Source organism: Trachinotus anak, unplaced genomic scaffold (assembly GCF_046630095.1).
Source record: "Trachinotus anak isolate AG129_WGS33_773 ecotype Australia unplaced genomic scaffold, CSIRO_AGI_Tana_v1 ptg000004l, whole genome shotgun sequence".
Taxonomy (NCBI): domain Eukaryota; kingdom Metazoa; phylum Chordata; class Actinopteri; order Carangiformes; family Carangidae; genus Trachinotus; species Trachinotus anak.
The window spans coordinates 807,977-820,118 of NW_027273855.1; the positions used below are offsets into that span (position 1 = coordinate 807,977).

The 12,142-nt window shown below is 42.5% G+C and overlaps 1 protein-coding gene across 1 annotated transcript in view; it reads right to left on the reverse strand.

Moving 5' to 3' along the window:
- plch2a (phospholipase C, eta 2a) overlaps positions 1–12,142 on the reverse strand; it is a 189,283-nt gene that overhangs the window by 48,282 nt on the left and 128,859 nt on the right. Inside the window, exon 3 of the mRNA XM_071475080.1 lies at positions 1,432–1,578. Coding sequence (XP_071331181.1) covers positions 1,432–1,578 — 147 coding nt within the window. The remainder of the gene's footprint in view (positions 1–1,431; positions 1,579–12,142) is intronic.

Here is a 12,142-nt window from a genome sequence, read left to right on the forward strand (position 1 = left end):
GAAACTATCTGATCTGGGAACACCTCAGGATCCCTGGGAGGAGCTTTAAAACAGGACGTCTAAACTACCTGGCTTAACCTGCTGCCACGGCAACCTGACTCCGAATAAGCAGCAGAATAAATGGATGGACAGATAATAGATGTGTGTTCTGATCTGCTAGTGAAGTGTGTGTGTATCATTTTCATTTGGGGGCAAGTGAATAAGAGACTGTTTGGGCAGATTAAAGCTGATGAATAATTAAGTCGACTTAAGAGGCTAATTAAATCCAGGGGTACAGAGGAGGAAGAGCAACAGGAAACTGAGCCCCTAAGCCCCCATGAGACACCCAGCTATCCTGGGAGCTGCTGCTAAGAAGTCCTTTAGCCCTCTTTTATTTTAAAACACAGCAGGAAACCATTTTGTTTGGTTGTTGCAGATACTGTGTGTGGAAAGTAAATGTCCAGTTCTGAATAACAAAAACACTTCATGCCTTAAAGGTGCAAAGGGCAAAATGTACAGGGGCAAAAATTTTCTCTAGCAGAACTAAAAGCCACCTGAGAGACAGGCACTGGAGAATAAGGGTGGCAAAAATAAAACCCCCATTCCAAATATACCCTATAAATATAGCAATGAATGAGCAATGAACAGTTCAGGATACAGTTACTCATCAGTGCCCACTGTGGCCACTAGTGGTGAATACAAGACAACAGCAAACTGAATTTTCCTTCATGTCCCAAGACTCTTGTCCTACTGTATGTTAGATTAACATATCAATCATTTATCCACAGAGTAGAACAAGTACACAAGAGTAATAAAAGGAAAGGTGTGTGTCACACAATAATGTAAAAGCTATTTTAACTATTTAACTGGTTTTCTTTGTATTAATGTAATGTAAAGTATTTAACAACACACAACAGACACACTGAAGGTTTTTTATATTGTTTCTCTTTTTTTACATAATGCATTCAACTTCATTTGCTTTATTATGGCTAAAGCTGTGCAGCAGAACAGATGGTGTACACGTTACACTGCTTATATCATCTAATGTGGATGTAAACACCTTTAATTAAAGCTGACAGTCTACACTGAAGCTGAAATGATTAATGAGCTTTTCCTGATTTCCTAGATTTAACCAGTGATTGTTTGAAAGATGAATTAAAACACTATTAACTGATAGTAGTTTGCAGTGAAATGCAGTAGTTTGGTTAAGAATAGCTGCCACAGTCACTCAGACAAACTGAAGTGCAGCTGAGCCCCTGGACGGATGACATTTGGTATTCAGAGTAAAATGGGCTTATGGGATGCCCGGTAACGTTGAATAAGCCCTTGCCTGTCACATAAAATATGGCACAATGGTTTTCCATAAGCTCGGATATTAAAGGCACTGAAGTACAAGAACAAGACAGATTTGAAATGTTCCCTTGAGACAGTGAGAAGGAGGAAGACACTCACTCTTGGCCTTTTCATTCTTGCGCGACGGCCTCCAGCGGATGCAGGACTTGTGTTCGTCCAGAAAGAAGAACCGCACCAGTCCCTTGGAGCCGCCACGGAGCTTCACCATCTGGGTTCCCATCTGCATGGAGCTCATACATTTCTCCACTGAAGCCAGACAGAAGGAAAAAAAAAAGATTGGACAGCTGTCAAAAAAGAAACCACTGGAGTGTGCAGCTGATAGTGTGTGTGTATTTCTGTCATAAGCTTCCTTTGGGGACAAATTTCAGGCTAAAGACCAGTTAATTGAGGCTTATCCAATTGGGAAAAACTGGTTTTTGGGTCAGTGGTTAAAGTTAAGATTAAGTTAAGGTTATAGATAAGTTAAGTTTATGTTACAGTTGGGGAAAGTCTCCCAGAAATGAATCTAAGTCTGTGTAATGTCCCCAAAAGTGTCTTGTGACAATGTGTGTACGTGCACATTTTCACATAGTTATTTACTGATACACTCACATGAACACGCAGCATTGCAAAGCAAACACTCTGGATAAGCCCGTCACTGCCAACAGGCTTCTGCTCGTCTCATGGGAGGAAGAGAAAGTGGAGGAAGATAGACGACAGCGAGAGGCAATTTCTCCATGAAAAGCCCTTTAACAAGACCTCTACTGCACACAGATACGATGACAGAGCAACAACCAGAACAATCAATACAACCAGCAGCTCTTTTTAGATGTGAGGATTCACACTGTGGCCTAAACTTTACAGACGTCCCTGCACAACTTCCAGGAATAAAAGACACCCAGAAGAGAGGACTGACTTCCACGAGACGTACACACATCATGACTGGCATGAAGCCTCTTTGTGACCTTGCCATTAATTTGGGGGAGAATTGGAAATTTCCTCCACAGGAAGTACAACGGTGTGGCTATCCGGCCTGGTCTGGCTGATGTGGACTGCCACATGCCCCTGGGACGCAGTCTCACCCTATGTGGCCATATTATCAATGATCAGCTGCCTGACACATCCCATCTAACACCCACAACAAGGAGGAAATCAGGCCAACTCAGCATGCACATGTTTCTAATTAAGGTTAGCAATCACTGACACATGACATTCAACATGCCTGCTGTACGAGTCCTGCTGCATTTAAGGCATTTTGGAAAATTCAGCCTGGTAAATGGTGTAAACAAAAGCTGATATTCGAATGATGTAATTTTTAAATAATGTAGCACAAAGTAGTAAAGGATGGTCACTAATAAAACCCTGGTAAACTAATGAGAGTACTACTCCTTATACTACTACTGCCTTTGCTATATTTGTTAACATAGTAAATTCAGCCCAGTGGATTAGGGGTACAAGTTATCTTAATTAGAAAAAAAAAACCTGCATGAATTGTTGAGTTTTTTTGATGGTAACTTATGGTGGTAAAGTAGCAGGAATAGAAAATAATAGTTAATATTAATGGAGAAAACAAACAGAGACATGATTCATGACTCTGTTGCTGTGTAGGTGGAAATACTGTGTGGAAATGTGCATTATGTTGAATTTCACTACAAAATAGGAAAAGATGGAAGACATTTTGAGCTTGATTTAAACTGGATCTTTGACGTAAATTAACATCCAATATTCTTTATGTGCCTTGTTTTCATTGTGTTTCTAAATTAAGATCCTTAACAACACCAAACGAATGCACGTCATGTTTGATGAAGTTCACAGAAAACTGTTTTAACCCAGATCACATTTTGTCCTATTTAACCTGAATGCAACATACATCCGTATCCTCTACTATGTGAATAAACAATGCAAACCAGCAGTGATGGATTGCTCTAAGTGAGCATCGATTTGGCGTAGCTGTGGTCTCCCTGCAAAGAGCCCACACCCCAGGGCATTGTTAATGTAGTTCAGCCTTGTTCTTCTAACCTCTGCTATTGAATTCCTGCTCGGGACCATATCAGCAAAGTGCACAGCTCCACCACACAGCCACCAGTGCAGACTCAGGCTGATTACACACACCAACACAAGACTGGTTCATTTCACTGTGCTGCCTGTGCAGCCTCCACCAATAGTTAAACATCAGTTCTTTGAAATCTTGGTAAAGGAATACATTGTGTCAGTGTGTAATGGATGACTACTACCAAGATGACCAGGAGGTCTCAGGACAAAATGCACTGAACCACTGAGAGGGTCACAGACAAACAGTGACACTTTGAACTCTGGGATCCAGGTGAGAGTCCTCTGAAAGACTCTGAGCCTGAATCCTGTCACCGTTATGATGTAATGAGGCTTTTGAAACATTCAGCTGGGTGAAGTCTCTACACTAACTGTGTCTCAGTTCAGGGCCACATCCTTGGGAGGAGGCCGTCTAAGAAGGCGCAGCCTCTGTAGACCTCGATGGCCAAAACAAAATCAGACAGTCTGAAGGATTTCCTTCTTTCCCTGGGCTGCTGTTTAATGTGCTGAGTGATTTATCCGGATTCACCAATGCATCATGGGATAGATTGGGCTGTGGAGGATCCACCCATTAGATCCTTAATTGCCCGGGAAACGAAGGACGCATTTGTCAGCTGCATTTGAAAGAATCTTTGAAATTTGACAGCCTTGTCACGCCACTGTGAAACAGTCGGCCTTCAAACGGAGCCTTCAAAGGATGTGGCCCCTGAATTGAGACACAGCTTATCTCTCTTCTCTGAGCCTTCACCACTTCTACACAAACATTTCACTGTGGTGTCACAAGGTCTCGATGTATCATCCTAACTGCTACACACTGTGCTGTAGAAAGAGAAACAAAGGGTACAAATGGCTGACAGGAGGAAATACAACTTCGCTATCCACTCTCTGCCAAGACCAGAAGTTCACAGATCCTCAGTGGCACGATGATGAACTTTTGTTTGCAAATTCTGGGAAAATAATCTGTTTTCAGGACATAATGTCAAATTTCAGGTGACTATCTGCAAATCCACAGAAAGATCAACGTGACAGAGGTAAAACACAAATTGTCATCAAAGTTCTTGTGGAAAAAAAAAGATTTAAGAATTTGACATAATATTATTCTATATTTGAACATAAAACAGTATGTGTGATCATTCTGAACCGGTGGATACAGGTCTTTGGTTCTGTGCACACTGTGAGGAAAATCATTTCTGCTGAATGAGACTAATGCAGCGGTTTTTAAAGTCTCTCATTGTGGCCTTCAGCCTTTAAGACACCCTGAAGACATGCTTCAGCAGATTAATGGACATTTATTTGAACTGAAAATCCGAGATGATGATGATATCCTCACAAAGTGACACACTGAATCTAAAAACATAAGTGTGTTCAGATTTGATAGAGACTCAGACAAGGATGATGATTTTTGGCAATGAGGGGGGCTCATGGTTTTAAAGTACCTTGATATCCTCCATGACTGTGCTGATAAGAAGCCAAATCAGCAGCAAATTACAGAAACGAACTCTGTTGTTTTCAGAACACCTGTGAGCACCTGACACAGAATAAACCGCGTTCGGTGAAAATTCTACCTTGAAAGCTTCGGCAGCTTTGCTACTGTTGTCTGGTAACTATGGTAGCTGGTTTAGCTCTTGCTTGTAAAGCAGGTCGAAGTGTCTCTGCTGTCATCAAACATGTTAAACCATGTGTGCTATGTAATGTTAATATGTAATTATAATTATCATGTGCAAATTTGACTACATGACCAAGGAGCCACAACTTAAAGCTCCACACAGTCTAAAGGTAGATGTCCATGTGTTTGTGATTATAAAGCAGGTCTAGGTTCTATATTAATACTGCGAAAGTATCAAAGCCTCAGTCCACAGAGAAATGCACACAGCCTGTATTCAGACACTGAGCCTTAAAACCAGCCGTCAGGACTTCTGGAACTTTGTGATGTCACAACAAAGCAGTCACTGCTCTCAGACATGCTTCAAACCCCGCCCACCTGGACCCACCATCCAACCTTGCAGGATTTGGTTTCTCTGAGTGTTCACACAGCAGAAGAGTGAAATATGGAGCTTTAAAAGGGAAGTTTGTTTGAATTTTGGTTATAAGCCTAAAAATGACCCCACACTGTTCCCATTGTTTAACATTTCAAACAGCTGTTCAAGGAAAAATAGTACTTAGTAATTTAGTCTTGGTGCTGATCCACAGGTATTCTATCCTCAACAGTATTGAATCACAGCCCTGTCAATATCAATATTGATGCACCAAATGCAAAAATCTGTCCTGACTGTATAATGAATATTCACTGTATAATCACTCAGTGCATCTGTACATGAGCCGTTTTACAAAGGACAAATCAGTCATCACTGATGTGTTTGGGTTTCAATTTACTGTGGGAGAATAAAGGAGCATATTATCCATAACCAACTGACCCTTAATGATTTTACAGCTTGGACTCTCTCATGTGACATAAATGCAACATGGCTGCAGCAGCTTTTTATTGATTTGAAGGGAAGAGTTATTTCTGTAGCTGCCAACTGATTGCAGCGTCTGATACCAGCGGCTGTAGCAGAGCTCAGGATCTATACTTTATATTCAGCCAGAGAGGGGGCAGTAATCCATGAAATGCGCTGCTGTCAAAGTTTGGTTGGAATGAGAGCCTGCAGACCCCGAGGGCTCTTAGGTCAGGATGGCGCACGGCTGAAAACTATCTCCTCACAGCGATCTGAGTGGCTCATCCTCATCCTCATCCTCATCCTCCTGTCAGAGATAAGCCGCACACTCTCTAACAGCCTGTTGGCCAACATTTACATCTGCTGCTATCGCTGCCTGCCGAGCCTCAGAGCCCCACTGCCAACCCACCATGTGTTCGATAAACTGACATTAAAAGGAAACTGACGGATTATCTGATTGTCGAGACTAAGTGGAGTTAAGTTTAGAAGAAAACAGCAGTCGCTTTTTAGTCACGTTGCACACACGTTTGATTTCACCAGTGCAGTGAGAGGTTAAATCTAATCAAACTGCCACCAAAGAGAACAGTTTCAACGTGGAACACACTCTGGTCTGCTGCTGCCTTCAACACAATTAACTCAGGGATGAAGAGGCAGGGGAGGAGGCGACGCTCTGCTCACACTCCCCCTGCCAGTCGGCTAAAAGGAGAATGTTTGCTCATGTGATGTAGCTGGCTGTGTGTGGGAAACCCCTTGGGAAGTCAACTAAATCTTTGAAATATCTTCCCACTGTTCTTCACTAAGAAGCACTCACCGAGAACTAGCACCCCAAGGGTGAAGTAAAGCCTGTCAGGGGAGGCTGTAGGTGTCCAGATGGTGCTTTAGCAGTGAAACACTGCGGAAATAAAAGGCAATCAACCCACAAATAAAATTAATCAAGAGTCAAGAGACTGAAACATATTTCAAGTACGGATTTGAATAAATCCCCACAGCTACATGATGCTCACGATACTGCACAAAACATCATTACATCATTTAAAACATTACTGAATACCATGAAATAGTAACTTAGAGTAACTATATGTATTATAGTTATAAAGGCAACTCCACACAAACACACACACACACAACTAAAAGCACAGACCTGCACCTGTTTAGCAGTAAGTGGTGGAAAGGAAGGCTGATTCAACCTGGATAATAAAGTCTGGAGGAATCAGTGAACAGTCCAGTGGTTTGGGACGTGTGTTCATGGTGGTGAGGCTCCTGCAATCTTCCTGTGTCTATAAAGCAATTACAACAATCTTGACCTAGATGCCCCGCCCCCCCCACACACACACACACACACAAAGTTGACAACATTAACATGGATAAACCTCCTGAATCTCCACAGATATACTATACAGCAGTTTTCTAAAAAAAAAGCTGAAATTCCAGCACTTTCCCAAGAATGGTGGAGTTTATGTTTATATGACCTGTGTATTTTCCCAGCACATGACTTTCTTATATCATATATTGTTATAATTTCATGTCAGATGTACAGTACATAATTAATTTGATCATTTTTTACAAAGCAGTTGGAACTGCTAGATTTTATCCTGGAGTAGCTTTGCTGTGGTTCAACTTCTTCCAGTAAGAAGTTATTGGTAGCTTGTAAAGATATGTTTTCAAAGTAGCTTCCTCAACACTGTCTGCATATATATATATATATATATATATATATATATATATATATATATTATATGTATGCCAGTGTTTCGTTTGTCTGTTCAGGGCCACTGTAGAAACATAGTGATGCAACATGGCGGCTCTGTGGAAGAGGACCTGCTCCCTATGTAGACATGAGAGGCTAATTCTAAACTAATGAAAACACGGTTCTTAGTCTCAGGTGATTGTTCACTGATAAAAACATAATTCTCAATATATTTCATTTCTACCAATAGTCCCCTTTAAATCCCACACACTGGTCCTTTAATCACTTATTAGTGTTTCTAACAGGAATGTACTTGGACAATGTTGTGTATGAACCTTTAATTTTAAATTAGTAACATTTACACTTTGATGTGTTATGTCCTAATTAAAAACTTGCCATCTGTGCTGTTGATTTGTTCTGAGCCTCCATGTGTGTAAAACAGCATTTTCAGGTTTCTCCTCATCTACTGAAGCCAGCGTTTGTGTCTTCATGCTCTTCAGGCTTCTTGCGTGCTCTCATTAATCAAGTGTGCAGATCAGATCTGAGCTTGTTTTCAGCCATTTCAACATCAGCGTTTCCTTCCAAAAATGCATCTTCTGCACATCAGCACACTTTAAATCTGTGCTGTATCCATGGCAACAGGGCCAGACCCCCACAAATAGAGAGCGCGCTGCCTTTCTGTGTCTGCTCCACTTTTGTCTCTCTCCACCTCTACAAGGTGTTTTACATGTGTGTACTGCTCTCTCTTCATGCTCTTTCCTTTTTTCTTCTACTGTCAAACTCTACAACTCTGTCTCTACTCTGTGAATTATCTCCACTGCTTCCCTCCTCAGAGCTTCTTTTATTGTCGTTTCCTTCCCTCATAAGTTGATTCACTGAAGACTTTCTACCTTAAAACTCAATTATCAAAACAGCTGATTGTGAATTTCTCAAAGAATCGTTGTTGTTGTTCTATTTTTTCATAACTTCAAATGAGTAAAATCTTAAATCTTAGATCAGAAATCTTAAAATGTGTCTCTCTCCCCCTTAAACAACCAACAGATGATTTGCAATGATATCTCAGTAGGCTTCTCTGAAGGGGCCCCATTTAGAACAAAAACAACGTGCATCAGTGATTGGTTGTTAGGTACCCCCATTCACAGCTCATTCACGTCTATGTCTGGCTAGTGATTGGTCGATTGAACGTGCTGCTGCTCTGTCCCACCCACTGGACACTGTCAGTCCAGAGCCACATCAGAGCTTCTTCACTGAGAGGGAGAGGAGATCCCTCTCTAGATAAGTTCGAAATGCTTTTATGAAAAAAAAAGTAGCTAAATTGTTTTAAAAGTCACCAAATCTAGAGAGAAAATCACCACTCAGTAGAAAACCTCCTAAGGGGCTTTATGTGTTTGATGTGGGTTATTCACAATAGTTATTTATTCAGGTTTTTATTCTTCTTTATAATCTATATTTTGAAAATAACAGGGTTTTTCAAGTTCTTTATATTTATATTTTGAATTCTTATAATTTGAACATTTGGAATTTTAAAAAATGTTCAGATTTTATACATTTTTTGTTGGTGTCAGATTATTTATCACAGAATGAGCACCAGTACACGTCAGGCGTCTTCCTGGAAGGGCACTGTAACGAGGCGACCTACATCAAGCCTTCAGTATTTAACAGGCGTTGGCAGCTCTGCTGGAGGCCACAGCTGCTGAGGGTTGTTAATGGGGTTAAAGCAGGAAGCAGACGACCTGTGGCAGGCGAGGTAGCAGCCCTCCACAGAAACACAGCCGAGGCTGAGGCCAAGTGGGACAAGTGGGCGTCCCCTCGGTGACGTGGCGGGGTGACCTGGGTGGCTGCTGTCCTGCTGTCACTATATGGGCCAAGTAGGTGGAGTTAGCTACTCGCCTCTGTCAGGGGACCAGGTTAAGTCCAGAAGGATTGTCTGGTGGCCATATGTTGTAGACACAGACACACAGACACACAGACACACAGACATACACATACACACACACAAACACACACACACACACACACACACACAGACACACACACACACAGGTGATTCCATGGTGCAGATGGTCACTTTGCTGACGTTGAAGCAGCAAACCTGATGAGGACTGACAGGGTGGAGGTGTAGAGGTAAAACACAGAGAGCCTCTTCGATTATTGTGGGATGGGAGAATGAACAACAGTCTGAGTCTGCATTTTCTGCACCATAAAAGTTTGAAAATGTTTTTATAAAAGTGTTGAAGTCGGCATCTAGTGACCTGCAAACCCTTCTATGACTCATACTAAAAACACCCGTCTGCCAGGGGCAACAGGTCGGCCGAGCTCAAAACGACTGCTGGTATTTTTGTCTTTAGGTTGTAGAGGAGCAGATCCTTCCAACAACACACTGAGCAAACCTGAGCAGGAGAAGTGCATCATCTTCAGGCAACAGTAAAGATGTGTTCACACTAAACACACAGCAAATTATAGGAAGAGAAGCTGAAGACACACACACACACTCAGAGCTTGTTGACATAACGTCTGAGCTTTCACTGTCACAAATGGTCAATTAACCAATTAAAATCTGTTTGTTTAATGATCAATGCAGAACAGTTGGTTTCTCACTCTGAGAAGTCCAAACCTCATATCGTAAATGAACCAAGTCGTCAGCATGAGCTGAAGTCAGCTCACAGTCAAAGCTGTCAGATAAAGATAATGTTCCTGTGAACAGATAAAAACATGCGGCTCACCTCTCAAACATCTGCCGGTCAGGTGAACACACCACCCTCTCATCACCTTGCCCAGATTGTATGAGCCCAACATTTTCTTTTCCTTTTGTTAAGAGCCCTAAAAAGCCACATTAGTCTCCACAGCTGACCAGTTTCACCTGTAGTGACCACGAAGAAAAGCTCAGGGTTGCAGGTGTGAACGCGACCACACCGTCCTCATCTTACCCATGTAGCCGAGCCGCCACTTGGAGAAGGCCACGATGCTGCTGCCTATCCAGAAGAACTCCTCCACCACGCAGGACTGAGCGTCCTGCTTCTGGCTCTTCTGTTTGTCCTTGTCCCCCTCTGAGGAGAAAGCCCCTTTAGCCGGAGGTCCGGGCTTGTCTGCGGTGGGGGCCGTGGCAGTGGCGCACATCAGGGCTGAGGACACTGGGCCCATGGGGAAAAAGCTGTTCTTCTTGGAAGTGCTCATTTTAGAATAACTGAAATATCAAGTTCCTGCCTAAAAGTCAAGAGGATGCTCCCAGGAAAATGTCATTGGAGAGTAAATTAGGTACGTGAAGTTGATATTTAACTACAATACTACTGAGTAAATGTTCTATATCCTCTGTTACTCTGCTCTATAAACACTCACACACCAACAGAATCACTTGCTGGTAGCTTCAGGGCAGAATCCAAAGAAAAAACCCTCAGAAAAAACTCCTCTGTCTCCAAATGGAATCAACAGTTGGTCAATAATCTCGTGATGTTATTGCCCCAGTAAACCTGCTTATTGCTCCTCCATCTCTTCAATATTCTTCCATCGCAAAGACCAAAAAGATGCAGCAGTGTGTTTTCAAAGCTACAATTTGTCTTCATGCTGTGCCATCACTTCTTTATTTCTTCCCTCAGATAGCATTTATCAGTCACGCTGGACAGAGAGAGAGACTCCGGCTGCGTGGATGTGAAAGCAGAAAAGACAGGGAAGCACAACACACCAGCAGTAACTGTGCAACATGTGCTGGGCAGGCAGAAATCCTAAGTCCTTAGGAAGCAGTAATCCTGGTCAAGGAGATTTGCTAAATGTGTGGAGTGAAATGCAGTGACCCACGGAAAACGCCAGAGAAGGAGGACAGCAGGACACATTAGGCCCCTAATAAAGACAGAGCTTCTTTTTCTCTGGGACCAATTAAAAAGTTTGTTTCATGTCCGGTGTTTGCACACCTGCCTGCACAACACACCACCTGCACCCACTCTGCCCGTCATCATCAGAACTTTCCTTCTTTCAGTTTGCATGTAAATCCTTTAACCACGCATACTTGAGCAATTACAGCAGCTCTTATTAGTTTAACCATGAGCTAAAACAGGGTGATGCAAACGTAGTTCCAGGCCGACTCCTGACAGGGATGCAGCAGTCCGAGCACGCTGAGTGGTGCCAAACATCGTCAGACCTCAAGACCTGGATCTCTGACCAGCCAGACTTTCTCTTGCACAACAGAGAAAACCTGAGCCCTGCACAGAGAGACTCCAACACTGTCAACAAGTTCAACCCTAACCCTAACCCTAACCCTATCATCGTATTTTTTTCTGTGCATGTTAAACTATTAACTATTAAAATGTTTAAACAGCAGGGGTCTTAACAGACAGTGAGAGCTGTGCCTGTTAACCATCACACTTCTGTGTACTGTAGCAGAGCGATGGTTAACAGGCTGAACACGTGTCTTCGTCTACAGAGGGCGCCGCATAGTATCATCACAACTTCCTGCTCCCACAGCACCACACACACCACAGGACAAGAGGCGGCTGCACCTCTCACTTCAGTCAGAGATATCTGCTGCTGCTAACACATAAAGCAGGTCACATGGCTCAGACACACACTCCCCTCCTTTCCGACTTTCCAGCCTATTCTGCAGTGAAATACAAAACATGACAGCATATATAATAAATTGACAATCCTGTCTTCAAGACATATAGGAGGG